Source organism: Mustela lutreola, chromosome 1, assembly GCF_030435805.1.
Source record: "Mustela lutreola isolate mMusLut2 chromosome 1, mMusLut2.pri, whole genome shotgun sequence".
Lineage (NCBI taxonomy): Eukaryota > Metazoa > Chordata > Mammalia > Carnivora > Mustelidae > Mustela > Mustela lutreola.
The window spans coordinates 234,956,926-234,977,323 of NC_081290.1; the positions used below are offsets into that span (position 1 = coordinate 234,956,926).

Here is a 20,398-nt window from a genome sequence, read left to right on the forward strand (position 1 = left end):
TAAGAGTTCATATATGACTTTTTGATGATTCATGGATTTTATAAATCCAGAGATTTATAAAAGCTTATCATAATCTAGAAATTGCTGGAACCTTTGTGGAAATGTTAAATTAGAGTATTAAATACACATCCAAAGATGAGGAGTGTCGACTGATTAAAGATGTTGAGTTCCATACACATAAAAGCTATCATTTATTTAGTGCTTTATGTTCCACATATAATGCCATATGTCCTTTCATATACACTTGGCATCGTTTTAATAATTCCCAAAATTATCATTTCCATAAAGGAGAGAAATGTCACCAGAGATTTAAGTAATGTGTTAAATGTCATGCAAAATGAGGAAAGACTTAAACAAGTTTGACTGATTAAAAGTTTGTAATTTTTGTTTTATCAAATATTCTCTTTAATAAATAAAATGGGTATGTTTATATCATTAAAGGAGCAATTCCAGTCTTAGACTATTCTTGTATTCATCCTCCAATCACCTCACTCCATTCAGATAATTAAACGTAAGTGTGTGGTCCACACATTTGGAGCACTGTCTTCAGTTTACATTAATAATTATAGACACTAGGAAAAAGTAAACTAAATGTAAATGTAAACTAAATGAAATATATAGATAGATAGATACACATACATACGCCATATTTTGTATATATGTATACATGACATAATTCATAAAGCATATACATATAAGTCATACATATAAAATCTATTTAATCAAACTTATGCAGAAATGTTCCAGACCCTCTCATGAAGACTTTGACCACACTTCCTGAACCAAAGGTCTTCTTTTGGTTCTGTGTATATGAAATTCTCTGGTGAGTACATATAGCTGTGGAAAGTTAAGGCAAGGCAGACTAAGGGCTTCAAGATTATGGAGGCCTATGCTATCACTTTATAAATATCAGAAGTAACACTCAACGAAATCATAAAAAAAATGGTCACGAGTAATAGGAAGTATAGGTATCTTAAGTCTGTACTGGAAATGGCTGTGAAAATTTTCAATACCATGTCCTCTCTCACACTGGGAAGGCTGAAAGAGAATTGCAAGTTCATTATGTGTTCAGTAAGATTATTTCTAGTGAGAAAGAGTTATAACAGCAGAGTACCTAACTTTATGGCTTGGTTGATTTTATAATAACAACCATGACAACAACAATAATAATTATACATTTATAAAGAAACCTTCTTCAGAAACCACAAAGTACTCTCTTTAAGTCAATAACTCTTTTCTTGTTTAAAACAGCAAATCTATATCAACCACATTTTAATACTGGAGGATATTCTAGGTAAAATAGTAAACACATGAGGTGTCTGGGTGGCTTAGTCACTTAAGTGGCCTAATCTAGATTTAGGTTCAGGTAATGATCTTAGTTGTGATTCGAGGCCCATGTTGCGCTCCACACTCAGCGCAGAGTCTCCTTAAAATTCTCTCTCTCTCTCTTTTCCTCTAACCCAGTACCCACTTGTGCATGGTCTCTCTCTCTCTCTCAAATATTAAATAAATAAATGGCTTTAAAACATAAAATAGTAAGTACATGTATTGGAGAGAGTGTAAGAATCAGGAACCAGTTTAATTCATTTTTTGTCTAAATAGTTTTCTGATAAAATAATACTAAGATTTTTGTTGTTGTTGTTTTGTTTTGGTTTTGTTTTTGTTTTTTTTTAACAGTAAGAAGCTTCTATAAGCCAACTCAAGTGAAAGTCTGAGTTGCTGATTCTAGATATTCAGAGTTGCCTACTGGTCACGACCACGGTGGTTTCTCAAATAAAAGGACAATTACATGTGAAAAAAAAAATCAAAGTGTTCAAATGGATAGTTCAACATGATCAGCTATTATTGGAAAAACTATTTCTACTTGTCTTTAGACAAGTAGAATATTAATAAGTAGAATATTAATAACTTTTAAAAAATGTATAAGGTATATCAAAATGCAAAAAGTACAACTTGGAGAGTACAACTTTATGAATGGATATGAATGAATGACTATACCAGAAATGTCCTGGAATTGTCTCTGACTTATTCCCATCATTGGTATATTCAATTTTAGAATCCATTTAAAGCCTTTATATCATTGATGGATTTCTTGCCCTGTTTGTTATTAACCTCAAGGACTACCAAAGACTGAGATTTCTTCTGTAAAAATATTGTGGGATAAGAACAGAAATCACTAAGATTCATGGACTAGAGGCAAAGGAGTTTGGGATTTTTTTTTCAAAGATTTTATTTTATTTATTTGACAGAGATTCCAAACAGGCAGAGAGACAGGCAGAGGGGGGAAGTAGGCTCCCAGCTGAGTAGAGAGCCCAACGTGGGGCCCAATCCCAGTACCCCAGGACCATGACCCAAGCCGGAGGCAGATGCCCCAACCCACTGAGCCACCCACGCACCCCTGGGATATTTTTTTAATATCCCATCTTTATACTAATATGTGTGTGCATGTGTGTGTGTGTGTATAAAATCTCCATAGTTGTGTGTGTGTGTATGTGTATAAAATCTCCATAGTTGACCACAGGGAATATAGCTAATCACTTCCTCACATTCCTCAGGAGAATTGCATCATAGTCTAATATTATATTTCACTGGAAGTGATCTTTTAAATAACTGCTCTATTTATAACTATGCCTTATAACTAGGTGAGTGCACATAAGAAGGCTGAAGAATTAAACTCGTGAGTAAATGTTCTCATAGGTGCCTCTGAGATCTAAATAGACAAATATTTAGAAAGGACCCAAAGGGAGCATGGGGGAATTACACCTTGTTATTGTGCATAAGAAGACACTCTGAATGGAAATTGTTGAAGGAAAATAAGTAATTCAGTTGTCAGATTTGACCCAAGATATAGAGTGTCAGAACATTTTTCACCTTTCTTTTCTTCACTTATCCAAAGTGAATATTTCTAGATCTTTCATTAAGGAGGTATGCATCCTGCCTCAGGTATTTAGGTAAAGATAATGCAGAAGTACAAAGAAAGCTTACATATCAAGAAACTAAAATTCCTAATATTTTCCCTAAACTGTTTCTTTGTGTTTTCTAATCTTTCTCCATTCAGATATACTCCTGGAAATAGAACACATAGATTTGCACCCACATTAAATGTGATGTGTTCTTTGATATTAAGTCGATCCAGGGAAAGTAAACTGCTAAATTAATTTATTCTTCCAAGGGTATGCTCAGTAACTAGTAAGTAATTGTCTTGCATCCAGGATGTAAAGGAAGAATTTGGAATTCTGCTTAAAAATAGGAGATACACGGAGGACATTGGGAGAAGGAGAGGAGAAGAGAGTTGGGGAAATCAGAGGGCGAAATGAACCATGAGAGACTGTGGACTCTGAGAAACAAAGTGAGGGTTTGGAAGGGGAGGAGAGTGGGGGGATGGGTGAGCCTGGTGGTGGGTATGAAGGGGGTATGTATTGCATGGAGCACTGGGTGTGGTGCATGAACAATGAATCTTGGAAGGCTGAAAAAATAAAATAAAGTTTTTTAAAAATTAAATAAATAAAAAATAAACAGGAGATGGAACTAGGGGAGCTGATTCTTGAGCTCAGACTTGAATAATAAACAATTATTTGCTAGGTAACAAACATATTGGGTACAGGAGAAAATCTAAGGGAAAATAGATTATAATGAAAGAAAAGTATAATAAAATTGTAGAACCTAAAGTGGTTTTTTATAGATCTAATATACATTTTCTTATGACAATAAATTTGCAGTTGGATTAAGTTAAAGGTAGCGAAAACACTTCAATAGTATGTACTGAAGTTCATCTCTTATATGTTAAGAATTTAGTCACAAAATGTATGACCGAGTTTGAAAGAATGGTAAGTTAGCTATTTTTTTGGCAGGGGGAGAAAATGAAATATTTTTATTGCATATACAATTACAGACAATAATATCTCCTTATAGGTGTCTTTTTCTTTTAAGATTTTATTTATTTATTTGAGAGAGAGAGAGAGACAGAGAGAGCACAAGCAGGGGGAAAGGCAAAGGGAGAGGGAGAAGCGGACTCCGCCTGAGCTGGGAACCCCATATAGGACTCGACCCCAGAACCCGGAGATTATGACCTGAGCCAAAGGCAGGCACTTAATTATCTGAGCCACCCAGATGCCCCTTGAGATTTGTATAATAAAAATCTCTCGTGTCTTGCGCGAATGAGATATATGGTTTTCATGGTTGGTGAAGCTAGATTAAATCAGAATACAAGAATATCAGGCAAAAAGTAAGTGTTTTTCTCCTTATTTATAAGTGAAGTAGAGGGACTTTCCCATCCAGCCACAGCCAGTCACCAACGAGGTTAACCACTATGTGGCGTTAGAAGTACAAAGAGTAATCTGCTGCTCCTGACTGTACTGGAGAGATCAAAATGAAAATGAGAGGAAGAAAGAGACAAAGTCAGACAGACAAAGTCTTAGAGAAAACAAGAGACTTAGAGAAAGATCACCAAAGGTAAAAGAAAGAAAGAGAGAGAAAGAGAGAGAGAGAGAGGGAGAAAGAGAGAGACAGAAAGAAAGAAAGAAAGAAAGAAAGAAAGAAAGAAAGAAAGAAAGAAAATAAATGACACCTAACATGTTTTCTAATCTCAACAATTTTATGAGTCACTTTTCATCTTCACCTGTTGGCAAAGTGAGTGACAAATTGGAGTTAAAGGTAGGAATCACCTTTCCAAACATTTTAAGGTCAGTATTTCCTAGTTTATGGGTCAACAGGAATCAGGGGTATTGGGGGGAAGGTCCTGTCAACAACAATGAGAAAGGTGAATTTAATTCAAAGACGCTTTCAATTTGTTTTATTTATTTTCCACCATGGTTGAACTATTTAAAAGGCAGTTCGATATTTGCCTTCTGTGTTCAAAATTAGATTTATGGAAAAGCAATATGTAATTCTTCTATTTTCAGTGATCCATATAGCTGTGGGACTGGGTAATATTGCCAGGAGAGGACACGTAGTATAAGGAGAACCATGAAGATGAACATAATTGTCAGTGGAATTTCTGGTATCAACAGTATAGTCAGACAAAGGAACATAGGAAGGGTATTTTTGAAATGGAAGAAAAGAAATTAAGATAAACAATATAGAAACAAAATGTGTATTTTAAGGAGAAAATAATGTCAAGCACTGCACAAGTATCAATTCAGAGTCTTTACCAAGTTTATTATGTTTGGTTAATAGAGGATCATTTTTATTTTTTTTTCCAGAAAAGTGAAGTTAGAGTTGTACATGTAAGCGTTATTTGCAGTGGTTTGAAATGCACTTTGATTGATTAGAAAACCAGAAGTCATAGTGACTAATGTGACGGTTAGGAATATAAACAAAATGAGAGAGGGAATATTAGCAGGAGGAGGTCCCCGCTTCTGGTATAACAAAATGTATTGATACTTGAATAGTTTGTCAGTAGGCAAAGAACAAGAATATTGCAAATGCTTACAATACAAAATTTTAGGAGAAAAGTAATAAGCAACAACAAAAAATCAAAATGTATCTAGGGAAATTTGACCAGAAGAAAAAGAGAAGTTCTCTTCCTGCTGGGATAAGAAATGGGAGAAAAAGGAAGGTGAGAATTGTATATGTATATTATAAATACATTTAATGGCAGAGAGAAAAAGAGAGAGAGGTGGAAATTGAATAGAAAGGTTTAATTTAGACATAGAAGGATATAGAAATCAGTCAGGGAATTCAGAGCTGCATAAATGTTGTGACAACTCTTTTTAAGATTTTCTCTAGTATTATTGAGTTTCTCTGTTAAAATAACAGAAGAGACTGATCAAAATTTGAGATTTTCAGACACAGACTGATGGGTAATTAAATGAGCAAAGATATTTCATTACATGATCAAGGTGTAGCTAATATGTCATACGATAAATAAAAAGCAAGAGAAGAATTTGAGTTAGGAAGAGGGGATAGTGGCCCTGAATTAGAGAGAAAAATAAACAACATGGATCACAATATACTGAAAATAAAAAAGAGGTATTTATTAGAATACAAAGTTTTGATGAGTAACTTGTACATGAATAGTGTCTGTTGTACACATTTTCAGGATGATTCCAAGTTTATGTTATGGTTCTGTGAAGTTCTATGAATATGAAACATGACTAAAAGCTTTTACTCATGGAGATTTAAAAATAAAAGAGCAAAACAAAATAAAACACCTTATTTTCTTCATTCACAATTATTAAAACATAATAAGTATTCAGTGTTTCTGCCAGGACAGAAAAATAAAATCCAGGTACAGGAACACTTGTCTCATTTAATCTGTTATTTTTATAATCTAAATATAAGAATTCTGTGCCTTTTAGTGATTTACTTTTTTAAAATTTGGAACATTTAGATGAATGTTATTTTGAAGCCAATAATTTCATGCAACAAGTTGCATTCAGTACATTGCCAAGAGAAAATAATTCGGAAAGAAATTGTTGGCTGATACATCAGCACAGATATAAAGGAAAGAAAATGTGTAAAGAATGAGGTGGATAGAGAGAAAACAAATTTGTATTGATCAACAAATTTTTCTGAGGGAATACAGAATGGATTGAGGCATTGAAGGGTGGAAGACTTACATGGATTTTTTTTTTAATTTTATTTGTTTATTTGACAGACAGAGATCACAAGCAGGCAAAGAAGCAGGCAGAGAGAGAAAGGGAGGGAAGCAGGCTCCCTACTGAGCAGAGAGCCCGATGTGGGGCTCAATCCCCAGACTCTGGGATCATGACCTGAGCCGAAGGCAGAGGCTTTAGTCCACTGAGCAACCCAGGTGCCCCACATGGATAGTATTATATAAAGCAGGCTCTGCATGATCAAAGATATAATGATAGTAAACTAAGAATACTGGCTTCACACTAAGGACTTTCATGAGAGTATGGGGAATTAATGGGAATTAAGGATAGAGAGATACTTATGGAGGTTGGCATGTTCCTTAGTCAGCCACGATGAGTGGTGAATTAAGCAACAAATCAAACAAACAAACAAACAAAAAACAAACAAGTAGCCCAACAAACAAAATCTTCGGATTTATAGCTCTTAAAATCCCTTCAAGAACTAGGGGAATTAGACTGCACTTTTTTTTTTTTTTTAATCTTATCTATAGTCAGAACTTCATGATGTCTCTGAAATGAAACTTATGCAACATACTTATAAAACCTACCAAAGAATCATCATCCAACACAAGTGAGAAGAACATTGTCATCCAACACAAGTGAGAAGTAGAAGTCCACATTGGGTGGAATTAGCATTCTAATGTCTGTTTCTAAAGCATTCATTTTATAGATCTAAGTCTTTAAATTATTTTGTAAAAATTTAAACTGACTTCATAGATGTTTTCCTGCTGATGAATTAATAGCACAAAAGGTAGCAGAGAGGCAAAAACCAAAGGTTCTAATAATGAATCATATAAGAAATGTGAGGTGTTTGAGTCCTTTTTTAGGGGGGCGTATAATTAAAAAAATTTTTTTTTGTATTAACATATAATGTATTATTTGTTTCAGGGGTACAGGTCTGTAATTCATCAGTTTTACACAATTCACAGAGTTCACCATAGCACACACCCTCTCCATCGTCTACCACCCAACCACTCCATCTCTCCCACGCCACTCCACTCCAGCAACCCTGAGTTTGCTTTTTAATTTGATAATTTTTTTATTGTTGGGTTTTAAGAGTCCTTTGTATATTTTGAAGTAAAAAGTAATTTTATCAAATATATGCTTTGCAAATATTTTCTACCTGTCTGTGCTTTGTCTTTTCATTCTCTTAACAATGTCTTTCACAGAACTGATGCTTTCCAATTTTAATTAGGTCAACTTATCAGTTTCTTTATTCATGGATCAAACTTTTAATGTTAATAAAAAGATTACTGTCAGAGACAAGGTCTCCCAGATTTTACTCCATTCTCCCTTTTAGAATTTGTAGAGTTTCAAAATTTCAATCTAGAAATACTGTGATCCATTCTGAGTTAATTTCTGTGAAAGGTGTAAGGTCTGTTTTCTATTTCCATTTATATTTGCATGTGGATGTGCAGTTGTTCTGGCACCATTAGTTGAAAAGACCCTTCTTTCTCCATTAAATTGCCTTTGTTCCTGTGTTAACTACTTACATATGTGTATCTAGTTGTGGGCTTTCAGTTCTGTTCCACTGAAAGATTTGTTTATTCTGCATTACAACACTGTTTTGATCACTGCCGTGCTAAATTCTAGAGTAAATAGTGTCATTGTTCCAACTTTGTTCATCTTCAGTGTGTGTTGCTATTCTGGGTATTTTGCCTTTGCATATTAACTGAAGAACAGTTTGTACATATATACAAGTTTTGAATGGAATGTTGATTGGGATTACATTGTATATATGCATCAAGTGGACAATAAATTACATTTTAATAATACTAAGTTTTCCTTTTAAGCACAGAGACACTTAACTTTTTATTATAGCAATGCATCTTCACAAACAGATTATTGTCTTTAAAGTCAAGATCACAACTTTGTAACTTCCTATTTTCCCATAGTATAGAATACTTCTTGGAATGGAGAATGTTCCTTTTTTTTTCCTCTTTGTATTGACAGCAGACTAAATGCCTATGAATTCCTCTTGGGTAAAAACAGAATTGATATATATAATATCTTAAATTTCTGAACATATTATTAATCCAAACTAATATTTTGTAACTGATAAATGTGCACAAATGCACATACAATATCAGGTGTGACTGAGTCTGCTTTGCATACTGAATTGTCCTGTGTATTTGTTTGCCTTCATAGAGAGAGCCAGAGACAGAGACAAAGAATTTTGGGAGCCTGTATATGCATTCTAGACTTACATCATCAATGAATACATATGATTGACAAAATGCCTTTTAAAAACACATTCAATTTCTGTTTCTAGAAATTTCAATAACTCTAGATGAGAACAAATAAAGAAGAGAGAAACCAATATAAAACTTGAAGCACTAATCAGGCAGCTCTAAGCCAAAATGTTCAATCTCAATGGCACAGTCTTCATGCCCTCCGTGCTGACACTGATCGGGATCCCTGGATTGGAGTCTGTGCAGTTCTGGATTGGAATTCCTTTCTGTGCCATGTACATCACTGCTCTATTTGGAAATTCCCTGCTCCTGGTCATCATCAGATCTGAACGCAGCCTCCATGAGCCCATGTATCTCTTCCTGGCAATGCTTGGAGCAACGGACATTGCTCTCAGTACCTGCATCCTACCCAAAATGCTTGGAATATTCTGGTTTCATCTGCCAAAAATATACTTTGATGCTTGTCTCTTTCAGATGTGGCTCATCCATACCTTCCAGTGCATCGAATCAGGAATTCTGCTGGCCATGGCCCTAGATCGCTATGTGGCCATCTGTGATCCCCTGAGACATGCAACCATCTTTACCCACCAACTTCTCACTCAGATTGGGGTTGGAGTGACGCTCAGAGCAGCCCTCCTTGTAGCTCCATGTCTCATCCTCATCAAATGTCGGCTGAAACACTACCGGACCACTGTGGTCTCCCATTCATACTGTGAGCACATGGCCATCGTGAAGTTGGCAGCAGAAGACATCCGAATCAACAAGATCTATGGTCTCTTTGTGGCTTTCACTATACTTGGATTTGACATAGTCTTCATCACAGTCTCTTACATCCAAATATTTCTTACTGTCTTCAGTCTTCCTCAGAGGGAAGCTAGGCTCAAAGCCTTCAATACCTGCATTGCCCATATTTGTGTCTTCCTCGAGTTCTATCTCCTCGGTTTCTTCTCCTTCTTTACACACAGGTTTGGATTCCATATTCCACCCTACATTCATATTCTTCTGTCCAACCTTTATCTGCTTGTCCCTCCTTTGCTCAATCCTATTGTGTATGGGGTGAAGACCAAACAGATTCGAGATCGAGTGTCCAAGATTTTCTACTCTAAAGATCCATCTTGATTTCTCATTTAACTCCTTTTAAATAATAAAATTTCACTTTGAAAAATACTAGTTTGGGGTCAGATTTTGTGCTTTCTCAAGGTCATTTGTGCTGCTGAAATATACAGTTCTAGATTTTACTTTGGAGACAAGATCTGTCTCCTATGTAAACAATTTTAGCTTTTATGAATATATTATCAACTCATCAGTAGATGGTATAAAAGTCAGAAAACATGAAGACTTTTTCTGACTTAGTCAATGAAAATTTTTAATTTTTCAGTGAGGACGTTTCTTAAAGACACAAATAAATTTAAGTGGTTAATCTCAATTAAAAATATTAAGTTCATGGGGTTCTTCAAAAACAATAAATTCATTCTAAAGTTGATAATTCTGATCACCATGTACTAATTTGTCTTCTAATTTTGATTTCAGTAGTCTTTCTCCTCAACTTTATCATCTTCATCATTTTAATTATCATCACCATTCAAGTCTTAATTATTTTCTGACTTACATTCATCTGAGCATTAAGAAGTTTTGGATGTTTAATTTTTATTGAAATGAAAATTAATACATTTTTAAAATCTAAAAGATTTGGATTTGTAGAAACTTGAATATGTAGTTACTAAGAGTTCCCATACACCCCCTACCTAGTATTCCTTATTGTCATCTTTCATTAATATATGTTACAGTTAGTGTATCAATACTGATAAACTGATTTACTAAATTCCATATTTTATTCATATTTCTTAATTTTTACCTAACTTCCTTTTTTTCCTTCCAAGATCCCATCCTGGATGCCACATTGCATTTGATTGTCAGATCTCTATACGATGCTCTTGGCTATACCTTTCTGAGACTTTACTTGTTTCTAATGACTTTCAAAACATTGAAGAGTACTGTTCAGGTATTTCATAGGAATCTTTTCCATTGGAATTTATCTGATGTCATTGTATTGATTAGATTGGAATTATGTGCTTTGGGGAGGAAAATCATAGCTGTTAAAGTCCCATGTTGATGACATACCAAAGGTACAAATTATCAACATAATTTATCCATTGTGTATATTGACCTTAATTGTCAGGTTTCTCCATTTTAATTCCATTTTCCATTCCATTTAATTTCATTTTCATGCTGAACTTTTGGAACTTTTGTACTTTTTGCTTAACCAATGAAGCCATCCAGCTCCCCATCATCTACACATTATTAACTATATTATACTTAATTTTTTTGTTTATATTATCTGGGGTGGCTGGTGGATCTTATTTTCTGTTTCTTAATTAATTTTTTATCATTTAATTTCTCATGTATCTTTGGCCTATATTTGACACTTAAACACTTGCTGACATTAACTGTTCTGTGTCACTTGACATGTTTTTCACTGAGATAAGAAATTTTTTTAGAAAAAAATAATTTTTTTAAAGATAGTTTGTGTGAGGTAATAAGTGCAAAATGCCCACTTTGGGGTATGTTGATTAAATAAGTAGGACCTTCTAGGAGATATACCCATTTGGGAACTCTATTTAAACATTCGAAAAGATACCTTTATTAGTTGATCTTAATATTTTCAATGGCTATCATGGCAGTGAGCATTGGTGTGTATGGAAGATTGTGTTGAATATTGTGATAATTATGTTTCATCCATTGTTTCATTGAATTCTGACTTTAGCACTATAAAGTATAAAAATTATTTCCCGTGTTTCCCAATGATGAAGTTAGGATTTATAATGTTAAAAATGACACTCATCCAGCTATTAGTGATGGGTGAGAAGCAGTATTTAAATGACCTTTCCCCCAAAAACCCAGTCTAAAATATCTGATCAACCCACTCAATATAGACTCATTGAAGAAATGGAAGAACTATATGATAATTATAAGGAAACACAATTATTTTCAACATAAAACAAAGATGTTGATAAGATACATGCACAGTCATTAACAAATAAGAATGTGGCTGTAGATGAATCACCTAAAAATGTAAAGTTTTTGAGGAATTAATTTGAGAGCATAGAATGTTCATGTAATGTCCACAAAATAAATACTAGTCCTGATCAAAAACTAACAGTTTCCAATTCAATGAACCTTTCATTCCATGGTGATGTAAAGTAAAACAATATTTTGAACAGAGCATTTTATAGATAGGCCCGATGTAATTTCTTCTGTGTTCCCTGCATAATAAAATTAACATTAGATAAAGAAGTGAATCATTTTCAACTTTAGCACTAAATGAATGTGACCGAAACAAACTGATATTCACTAAAGCAAAAGAAGGAAGGAAGGAAGGAAGGAAGGAAGGAAGGAAGGAAGGAAGGAAAAAGAGGGGAGAATAGCATGTGGATAAAGTAGTATTTTCAGAGATTTTCTTAGCATTTTACTTAAGTCTGGAAAGCATAGTTATAATGTTACCAGGCTATACTGATTGGACATTCCTCTGATAAAATAGAAGCAATTCTTGCTTGGGGTCTTGTCAAAATATTATAGTAGATTTATCATTTATAAGGAGTTTTAAGGAAACTGAAAAAATCTACCACAATATCTAAAAGAAAGGAAGATGTGAGGGATAAAAAAAAAAGTATTTAGAGGAATAAGCTCCCATAATCATAAAGCAAGTAATTGTAAGCACATTGGTGGATAATATTGCACTATAAGGAGCATATCTTTTGAAAGCCATAGTCCCTGGGTTCAATTCTGCATTGCTTTGTGCTAGGCGCATTACCTTTATGCCATTTACTTAACCTTTCTGTGCCTCAGTTTCCTACTTGGTACAGTGAGAAAAATAATACCATCTATATCACAGTATAGTTTTGTGGACGAAAGGAGTAAATATATATAAAGAGATTAGTAAACAGCCAAGCCCACAGTGATCATTATTTGGGTGTAAGCAATTATCATAACTATTACAATAAGAAAAATGAAACTTGAAAATAATGACTTTTACTCAGGAATTTTTAATCAGTGTAGGTAACAATTGAATTGGGAAAAAATCATGTTTGTAAATTACATTGTCCAATGTACTGAGAATTTTAAAATTATTACAATAATTATCTTAGTTATTTCACATTTGTGAATATTATAAAATATTATCCACAAATATAGAATACAAAGTAATGTCAATAATAAATAAATAACAATTATTGCAAATATTTATTGAAAGCTTCCCATGAAGCTTATTTCTAAGAGAAAGAAAAGGAAATATTAAAAGATGAAAATAGAGAGAAAAATGTACAGCATCACATATCCCTGCTGAGAGGTATAAATGAATTGAGAAATATCATGTTGAGACAAAGCTGCAACTATTGTAAATGTACCGTAATTGTATTAAACAGATTCTGCCAATATGGGTTTTTATTTACATATTTTAGTTTTCAGAAATCTTCTTGTTTGGAAAGAAGAGACTAACCACTCGGTCACGAATCTGCTTGGTCTTGACACCATACACCAGAGGATTGACTGTGGGAGGCACCAAAAGATACAAACTTGCAAAAATTATATGAATGCTTGGAGGTACCTTCTTGCCAATGCGATGAGTTAGGAAACTAAACAGCGCAGGTGTGTAGGACACAAGTATAGTGCAGACATGTGCAGCACAGGTGCCCAGTGCCTTCGAGCGGGCGTTCTGGGAAGACAGCCGGAAGACTGCCTGGAGGATTTTGATATAGGATGTGGCTATGAGCCCGAGGTCCAACACCATCACTGAAAGGGCCACAGAGATTCCATATGCTCTGTTAATGAGGGTGTTGGCACTGGCCAACTTCACCACAGCCATGTGCTCACAGTAGGCATGGTTGATGACATATTTAGTGTAATATGGTAGCCTTTTAATAAGAAGAGGACAGGGCAAAACCATAAAGGCAGCTCGGGTCATACCAGCAAGACCCATTTTAATGACCATTGGTGGTGTCAGGATGGTTGTATAACGCAGTGGGATACAAATAGCTACATAGCGGTCAAAGGCCATGGCAACCAAGAGGGCTGACTCCATTATGCAGAATGTGTGGATAAAATACATTTGAGCTAGGCAGATACTAAAATCAAACCTGTGAGCATCCAACCAGAAGATATCAAGCATCTTGGGGGTTGTGGAAGAGGCAAGAGCCATGTCATTCACTGCCAGCATGCAAAGAAAGAAATACATAGGCTGGTGGAGGCTTGGTTCTAGTTTGATGGTGATGATGATTACGCTGTTCCCCAGCAGGGCCAGGGCAAACAGGAGGAAGACAGGGATGCCAATCCAGCGATGAAAAGCTTGCAAACCAGGAATACCAACCAGGAAAAAAGATGAGATGTAGTGATGTGTAGCATTGTCTGCCATGTTAAAACTGGAAAGTTTGCAAACTTGGATATAAAGTAACCAGGCTAATCCCCTCTGGGCAGAAAACAGGATGGCAGAGTAATACTGCTAGCACCTGAAAGGTTAAAGCTTGAAATCATCAGTAAACCACTTCATTCTGAATCTCAAATCTTCATCTGCAAATGAGAAAATTGTGTTCATATTTCAGAAATTTTTTCCTGAATTTTGGAATTTTATTTAATTCTACTCTATTTTTTAATTTCCTACTAGAGGATCAGTTAGTAATAAAATGACCTCATGGTTTGTCAAAGTCAGTGTTGGATTTTGTGATACAAACATTAAAAAAAAAAGTCAAGTCTTGTCAAGGACGTTGAGTTCAAGTATAGATACACATGAATAAACATACATACACACAATAATTAACAAATATTTCAAAGTGCAATCATTATTTTAATAATACAGTTATTCATAAAGAACATAACTAATCAGGAATTCAGAATAAGATCTTATCCCCTAGGGAAGAACAAGGCTTATAAAAATTAAATACCATAAGTGCCTTATTATCAAAGACAAATTTATTCCTATTTTAGAAGAATTGCTCGAGATGATCTGAAAGTGGAAGAAAGAACAGACGATCTGAAGGTGGACAGCATAGCATAATCATATAAACAGGGAAAAGGAGGAAAATTTTAATTTCTTTATGCTGGTAAATGATTTAAAGTTGCTACAAATAAGCACATTAGTGGTTAATAAGCTCAGTATATATTCTGCAAAGCCATCACTCTCAGCTATAAACCCAGCCCTACCCCTGGCTTGCACCCAGACCTGCCTAATGACATTGAAGAGCAAATCAGGCAGAATTCAGCCTGACTCAGCTGCAAAAATATTTTCGTATGACTTTTGTTCTGACCATATCCTTTAGTTTTGATAACTCATCTCGGTTTTTCTTCCTACCATCCAGTTTCTACCTAATATTTTAATTCTGGAACATGCACTCTACTCTTCTTAATCTGCTTCTTAAATTTATCTCAATTTCTGTTCACTAACGCCACTGATGTGAGAGCTCATGATCTAATGAGAAATATTCTGAATGGCAAAGCTTCCTTTTATGGAGGTCTAAATACTACTTGTGTAGGGAAAAAAACTTTCTGGTTATGGAATCTGCATTCCAGTATTAAGCATACTACACTGGGACTATATGAATATCTGAGGTATTTTGTAAGGAATTGAAAAATGTCAAATGAGTTGTAAAATGTTTCAGAAAAAAGCCAGAGCTTGGGGCGCCTGGGTGGCTCAGTGGGTTAAAGCCTCTGCCTTCGGCTCAGGTCATGGTCCCAGGGTTCTGGGATGGAGCCCAGCATCCTTGTCTCTGCTCAGCAGGGAGCCTGCTTCCCCTGCTCTCTCTGCCTGCCTCTCTGCCTCCTTGTGATCTCTGTCTGTCGAATAAATAAAATCTTAAAAAAAAAAAAAAAAGCCAGAGCTTAAACCTAGAGTTGTAGAAATTACTAGATATGGATGAAGCCTGTAAGTCCAGGCAGAGAACTTCAGACAAAATATACAGGATATAAAAAATTCAAAGTATGAAAGTCTTTTAAGTGTGTATTAAACTTTTGCTCTTGGAGATCCTCACATAATTGTTTTCCACTTGGAAACTTGTTCTGCCAAGTTTCATTCTTGTATCTTCTTCTGAGAGTCCCAAACATGCAAGAGACTAGTTTGCCTAGAAATATAGGCATATACATTTTAACTAGGAAACATTACTTATGACTGCAAACAAGAGTAATTACTTTTGGTAATGCTCTTGGTATATGCAAATACTTTAAAATCATCTTTTAGTTTTCAGTAAATTAATTCATAAAACAACAACATATTTAATCTATACCAAGAGAAAATAAGAGCAGTGACTTCCCATTAAACAAAAGTTTTCTGTGAGACCTCTAGGGTAGGGCACATAAGAAATTACAGAGGATGCCCCACACATGGCAGTCTGCCTGTTGCCATTTCCACTTCTACCTAGAAGGTCTTCTCTGTCTTCTCTCAGGCTTAGTTTGAAAGAGATATTGAAAAAATCCATTTGTTTCTATCAGACTATTCTTTATATTATGTTCAGCAGACAGTCTGGGAGGACATTCAGAGTATCTATTAGCACAACCGTCCCTGGTGTTTCTGAGTCATGTTAAGTACCATATGCCTTCTGACTCCCTGGGCTTTGCCATTTTGCCTGTTTCTGGGTCAAGCCATTTTGCCTGTTTCTGAATCTGCCACATGAGAGTAGAGGACTCTATACCTTGGCAAATACCATGGCACATACCACGGCATTTTTTATACAGTGCTTCTGCATGCATTATCTACTTCATATTAATGTATTATAATAATAACACAAATATACCCCACACTAAAATCAGTAAGTTCTCCCATCCTTCCCCCACGTGATTGTATCTTACATGCTGGCCACAATGGCCACCCAGAAATTAAATTAGGAAATCACAGAATTTTCCTTACCTCCTCAATCTGTTTATATCTAATACTTCAGTCAACAACCATGAAGTCCTTGTTTCTGTTAGAGCTCTTACTGTACGCTTTGTAAGCAATTATTCATGTCAACCATGTTCATCAGTGTGAACTCCCAAAGGAAGTTTCTGAATCTTAACTTTCAGTAGATTCTGAGAGAAAGATGGGACGTCTCTGTACTTCCTCTTCAGTTTCTTAAGAACTTCACAGATTTTTATCTTGCTTCCAAGGCTACTGATCTCCCAGAGAAAGGTTACAGAACCAGAAACTTCCCAATAGCAGAAATTTCCAAGGTTCTTCCATAAACAGGGTCTCAGAGTGTGTGTGCGTGTGTGTGTGCGTGTGCGTGTGCATGTGCGTGTGTGTGTGTGTGTGTGTGTGTGTGTTTAAGATTTTGTTTGGTTCCTCTTCTACTACCACATCATATTACTCAATATCCATCATGTCTCATAAAAGTGGATCATCCTTTATGTTTACAGATCATGCCTTCCCATTTTACTTTCACCTGCTTTATCTTAAATTCCATCTCACAAACCACAACATATTGCAGATGATAATAAAAGCAACTATTATTCTCTGATAATCTTCAAATGTTCATTTTCCATTGGAGCATCTAGGTCAATATGCTATGTGGGGCTGGTTAAAAAGTATGTCTGTGGTTGCCATTGGAGCAGTGAGGACTGTAGTTGATTCATAGCTGCTGTTGATTTATAATGGGCTATCTAGATGCTCAGAAGGCCCCTCTATATGGAAGACGGATAGGTCCTTTAGGAGAGAAGAGGACAAAGGAAAAAAGTACTGGGCCAGGACTGAGCACAAAGCAGTAACAATGTCTCTCTAGAACAGCTATGTAAACTCCCCGGAGCTTGTATGTGGGTAGTACTCTCCTGTTTCGCCTTTGGAGGATACAGTCTTTAGAGACTCTCTCACAATGCCCAGTTGAATGAGATGGCTGAGATGTCCATCAAATATGCAATTCACAGAAGTAATCTGAGAGAAGGGTTAGAGAAAATCAATTTAGTGTGGGCAAACTATTTGAAAATTAAGAGAAGCAAATTGTTAACCTTAATTCCAGTATGATTATCATTGAATTTGCACCTATGTCTTAGGAAAAGATCAATAGTCTGAAAGTATAAAGGTAGCTCAGGGCATTGCATGATCTCTGATGTGTTTTCCTTTTCCTTTGTACGATTTTACTGACACAATTCTCATACATTGGTCACCTTGCATTTCTCCTCTTCTATTAACCCGTGCTCACATGCATGTATTGCCTTGTGTATTCAGTCCTTCAGAGATGATGAGTCAGGATTGCTCTCTGCTGTGACTAAGCTTGTCTATCATCCCTCCAGCTGTGCAATAAATGATCATACTTATTTCCTTATGTTTCTGGTAATTTCAAGCTTTCCATGTTCTTCTGATCTGATATACAGGCATAAAGAGGGTTTCAGGGTCCTTTTTTTTTTTTTTTAAGATTTTATTTATTTCCTGGTTTTGATGTATATTTGTCTGCATTAATATATCAATTCTACTTTTTTTTATGAAGAGCCCTGTCATGTTTTATTTTTCCTTTTTTTTTTTTTTACTTTTAACCTACCTACAACTACCTACAAATTTTTAATTAAACTAATTATCATAAGGAAGAGTTCACTTTTTTCTTTCACCATACAATATGATAGGATTTTACATATGTATAGAGTCATTTAACCTCCATTGTAATCATGATGTTAGAAAACATCCAACTATATTACATTGTATGGATTTAGTACAATGTGTTTATCCATTCACTCATTGAAGAACATTTGCGTTATTTCCATTACTAGGCAATTATTCATACAGCTACTATATTCATCCAGGTGTAGCTTTTGAATGAGCATAACATTTAAATTTTTCTAGTGTTACCCATTACTGAAAAAGGAATTGATAAATCAAGCAAGCATAAAATCGGGCAGGACCTTGGGATACAGTCTGTTAAGTGTCTGCCTTTGGCTCAGGTCATGATACCAGGGTACTCAGATCTAGTCCCTCATCAGCCTCCCAGCTCAGCAGGAAGCATGCTTCTCCCTCTGCCTGCTGCTCCTCCCCTGCTGCTTGGGCTCTCTCTCTCTCTATCTGAAAATAAATAAATAAAATCTTTTTGAAAAATCAAGTAGGACCAGAATATAAATACAAATCAATATGATCTATTAAACAAGATCAAATTATGGAACATAAGGCAAACTTTAATTTAAAATAACAGAAATCATACAAAGTGTGTTCTCGGACAATAATGGAATTAAACTTGATACCAGTAATAGAATGATACCTAGCAAATCCCCAAAGTATTTGGAAATTAAGCAATATACCTCTAAATAACATACATCGAGGATGAGTTCTCAAGAGAAATTTATATGATATGCCCATGCCTTCTGCAGTCCATAGCTTCTGATGAGAGCTACAAATTTTATTGGGAATCCTATGAATGCAATGAGTCATTCTCCCCCTTTCAGCCTCAAGATTCTTTTTATCTTCGATTGAGTTTTGTCAATTTAACTATGATGTGTCTTTTTTTTTTTTTAAGATTTTATTTATTTATTTGACAGAGAGAGATCACAAGTAGGCAGAGAGGCAGGCAGAGAGAGAGAGAGAGGAGGAATCAGGCTCCCTGCTGAGCATAGAGCCTGATGCAGGGCTCGATCCCAGGACCCCAAGATCATGACCTGAGCCAAAGGCAGTGGCTTAACCCACTGAGCCACCCAGGCACCCATGATGTGTCTATATATTAATATTTTTGAGTTTATCTCACTTCTTGGTGTTTTGTTTTGTTTTGTTTTTTAATACTTAGTAGCATTTGTCAAGGTCTTGGATATAGAGATTAATGCTTTTCATTAAATTTGGGATATTTTCTGCTATTATTTTTTCAAGACCCCCCCCCCACTCCCAATTTTCTTTCTCTCCTCTTCTCTTACAACTCCCATCAGTATATGTCAGTATACTTTTGGGTATCCTATAGGTCCTTAAGGCTTTGTTAATTTTCTTCATTCTTTTCTATTTCTGTTCCTCAAAGAGGATCATCTCAATTGGCCTCTCTTCATGTGATTAATTCTCTCTTCTGCCACCTCAGTTCTGCTGCTTATGTAGTCATTTTCAACTTTCAGTTATTGTTCTTTGCAACTGCAGGAATTAAATACTCGAATTCAGTAATTGTCAGCTTTGAATTCTGGTTAGGACCCTGGACAGAATGGAGGGATAGACTGCAAAATATGAAAATTTGTTTCAAATACCCTATCCTTGTCATTGATCTAGGCTTGTCGTATTCTCTGTTCAGACTTAAAATTTTGTTTTCAGGCTTTTAATACTTTTCTTCATTTTTATTTTACCTGTTTTAAAGTATTCCTCATCTTACATACACATAGACTTATGTGTATTAGTGGTTTCCCATATTTAATAATTGACAACGATATCTGGAAAATAATCTCTCATCATCAGCAGTTTAAAATGAACACTTAAATGGTTTACAATGTATACTAAGTTTTAAAAACTAGCCTGAGTACATTTTATGATGATTCATTTAATCTTTTATTACTCATCTGAATTAAATTCTCATAATGTCTTATTTTATAAATGAGACAGTTGAAGCTTGTACCAGCCAAAGAACATACCCAAAGACGCACAATGAAAAAGCAGTGGTGCCAGATTTTAAACCCAAACATCCAGATGAAAGACCATACTCTTAA

General features: G+C 35.2%; 2 protein-coding genes across 2 annotated transcripts; one reads left to right on the top strand and one right to left on the bottom strand.

Moving 5' to 3' along the window:
• Nucleotides 1-8,956: 8,956 nt before the first annotated feature.
• LOC131821213 (olfactory receptor 52A5-like) lies at nucleotides 8,957-9,907 on the top strand. Its single transcript, XM_059157124.1, has one exon. The coding sequence runs from the start codon at nucleotides 8,957-8,959 to the stop codon at nucleotides 9,905-9,907; it is 951 nt and encodes a 316-aa protein (XP_059013107.1).
• A 3,334-nt stretch (nucleotides 9,908-13,241) lies between these two features.
• Nucleotides 13,242-14,195, bottom strand: LOC131821219 (olfactory receptor 52P1-like). Its single transcript, XM_059157138.1, has one exon. The coding sequence runs from the start codon at nucleotides 14,193-14,195 to the stop codon at nucleotides 13,242-13,244; it is 954 nt and encodes a 317-aa protein (XP_059013121.1).
• Between the last annotated feature and the right edge of the window lie 6,203 nt (nucleotides 14,196-20,398).